We start from the raw sequence: 3284 nt of genomic DNA on the forward strand, positions 1-3284 counted from the left end.
TGAACATGTATTTGATGTAATTGCAATTGATTCGCATCATCGCCGAGAAACGAACATCTCGAACATTGCCTTCTATTGTGCACCTTCAGAACATGTGTTGCAAGCCGCTCAGCGCGTGCTGCTTTGTACTCGCACAAAGAGCACGCAAACGGCTTCGTGTGAGTATTTAAATGACGCTTCAGACACCAATTATCAACTCCGGTCCATGAACAGTACACGCAGGTGTACCTTGATATCAACAATTTTAATACGTTAATATAATTTCGCTAAATTCAACTTACGATGCTATGAATGCGCGAAAAAGGACTTTATGCCAAACATCGCGTTTCGTTTATTCGCGTATAAGCACGAAGATTTTTAAATCGTACAAATTTGATATATTTAAACATATATTTAAAAAATTACATAAACTAATAAAAATAAGAAAATAACTAAATATCAAAGCACGTAATGAAAGCAACTCGAGTTGGATATGTAACATACCTTCGTTCCTGTGTGCTCTTGGAGCCACCTTTAAGATGACTCTTACTATTACATCCGCCGTTTTGCACTCGCCTGCCTGTATTGCAATTATTCGCGTCCGATTGCACGATACTCGTCGGTGAAGGCATGATTATCGCTTGATGAATACCGGTGGTGCCAGTACCGGTACTAGTGCCCGATGTCGCAGCGTTCGGCTGTAGCTGATAGCCCTTATTGCTAGCGAAACCGAACTGATTGCTCATGTGTTGCTGTTGCGGTTGCTGTTGGTTGCTCACGTTGACAGTCGCCGGCGGTGCCGTCGAATCCTGTTGCAACGGCTTAGGAACGGTTGGTTCTACCGGTTTTCGTATTCTCGATACATCGTACACGTGATCGCGATGCATCCTCATGAAATGTTTCTTCACGTGATCCGCACGATTAAACATTTTATAGCACATGTAGCAATGAAACGGTTTGTCTTCGCGGTGAATGTTCTCATGTCGTGTATAAAGATCTCGTCTGTCCGTGCCGTAAGGGCAATATGGACAGGTATAACGTTTACCGCTTGTGGATGCCGCAACAGGAGAAGACATTGTGGTTGTGTTCTGCGATAATTTACATTGCTTTAAAAGAGGCTTTAATCAGGCTACATGATGTACAAATAGTACATTGCAGCCTGAAGAAACAAGAAGAAAACATAATGAAAGTATGCATTTGTAAAGACGTCTTATTTATCACTGAATATAGTGTTTGAACTTTTTTGAAATGATATGTATGACTATTAGGCCGGTTCTACAATCAGTCGTATATCAGAGTCGGATGTCGGAACGTAGCCGATGGTCCAATGAGGAAAATTCGTTTTTAAGAAAAAAATTTTCTCATTGGACCGACATCCGACTCCGACATATGACTGATTGTATATAAAACCAATCTTATTCTCTTGCAAATAATTTCTCAATTTATATAACGTTTTTAAGTCTTGTTTTCTTGGATTTACTGATGAGAGTTCAGCTTGAATCAAAACATTTATTTTAATTAAAATAATTAGTGTATCAGATTAATTATTATTACACAGTAAAAAATTTAATGTCCCAGAAAGTCTACTCTAAATTTTGTGTTAAAATAACTCATTTATCGTGTTATTTTTTACATTTAGAAATGTTATATTGACTAAAAAATGTCGATATAACATTTCTACACGGAGAAAATTTTATAGTAAATATTACTATGGTGTCGCACTAGCTGCGGACCATCGAGGAATTTCAAGTTAAAATACTATAATTATTGTTTTAAAAACGATAAAATAACGTAATTTTTACCATAAACATAGTAATTTAACTTAAAATTCCTCGATGGTCCGCAGCTATAGTGCGACACCATAGTAATATTTACTATAAAATTTTCTCCGTGTAAATGTAAAAAATAACACGATGAATAAGTTATTTTAACACAAAATTTAGAGTGGACTTTCTGAGACATTAAATTTTTTACAGTGTATATATTTGTATTTGGTGGCATCAATAACTGCCGGTTATTTTTTAAAATACTGATTACATTTTAACTGTAAGGATCCGTATATATAAAAGTGACAAGTAAAAAGAAATTTTCTTTTCATACTTGTCTTTTCACCAATCTGTTAATGTTCTTGAACGTTTAGAAAAATTAACAAAATCCTTGTATTAATTTCTTAGGAGTGTCATTTTTCAAGAATAGAATAGAATTATTTTTTTGTATTATCAGTTATATTTATTATATAATATATTATCTCGGAATATGATTCCAATTGATTATATTATATATGATTATATTACATTATACAATACCTGTTGCAAATGTTGGGGCGCAGGGGCGGATGGCAGTTCTTGCAAGAGGAAGCTCGATGTAACTGGCAGTAAAGCCGCAGGTACAGTTTGTGTTTCTTGAGTTCTCCGAGAAGGAGGAGCCGCCCGTTCGGCGCGTTCACGGAGTCTTTCTAGATACATGACCACATCTTCCATTTTTAAATCTGTTTGCATATAATCTTTGCGTGGTGAATGATGTCTATTCCTACTGTTATCGGCTAGGATTCTCGATGGATGATATTCCATAAAGTGCTCGGCAATTTCCCGCGGACCACTCGTTATGATGTCTCCTGTTAAAGTGGATAAAATCACTTTAGAGAGAGAGAGAGCTGCAAAAACATCGATATATAAATTAAATCCATTAGTATATGATAAATTAAGTACTATAATTGTCGAACTATGTATAAGCGTTATCTTACAAAAGACCAATTTTACATTCGAACAATCAGGATACAAAAATATAAGGAAGTGAACAAATTTTCAATTAATACACGAACAGTGTAATATCTATTTGAAGAAAAAAGAACATGATAGGAATAGATAAAATTATAAGCATTTTCTATTTAAAATACCAAAAGTGTACGCATTTTCGTGGTGATTTTTTTCTTTCTCTTAACTTTTTAGAATTACGTAGAAAATTTCAAGTTACGCATCGACTCTTGTTAAATTTTTTTGCAATTTACGTTAAATTCTTTCTTTTGTTTTTAACTAAAGTATTAGTATTATTTCTTCTTAATTTAGCAATTTTTCCTTTGTCCCATGCTATTTAATTTATTAAATTTATTTTCAAAAAGATTATGAACTATGATACTTAATAGATTCGCTTTTCTATGACGTACTAATTAAAATATCATATTTTTATCATTATCGATATCTCATCACTTCAATCTATTTGCTTATACCTGAATCCGATACTTGATGTTAATTTATTCGATATGTATGTATAATAAATACCGATTCCTTGTTCGTGTTTCTTATAGG

General features: G+C 33.9%; 1 protein-coding gene across 1 annotated transcript; it reads right to left on the reverse strand.

The window, feature by feature from the left end:
* Window positions 1-4: 4 nt before the first annotated feature.
* Window positions 5-2644, reverse strand: LOC112458642 (protein charlatan-like; the record flags this gene model as incomplete). The annotated part of the gene is made up of 4 exons (XM_025022380.1): window positions 2513-2644; window positions 2286-2434; window positions 484-1067; window positions 5-228 (listed from the first exon to the last, which is right to left on the reverse strand). Coding segments are annotated over exons 1-4 (994 nt in total), but the record flags the coding sequence as incomplete, so codon positions are not given.
* Window positions 2645-3284: the final 640 nt, after the last annotated feature.

Source organism: Temnothorax curvispinosus, unplaced genomic scaffold (assembly GCF_003070985.1).
Source record: "Temnothorax curvispinosus isolate PA1 unplaced genomic scaffold, ASM307098v1 QBEX01009053.1, whole genome shotgun sequence".
NCBI lineage: Eukaryota > Metazoa > Arthropoda > Insecta > Hymenoptera > Formicidae > Temnothorax > Temnothorax curvispinosus.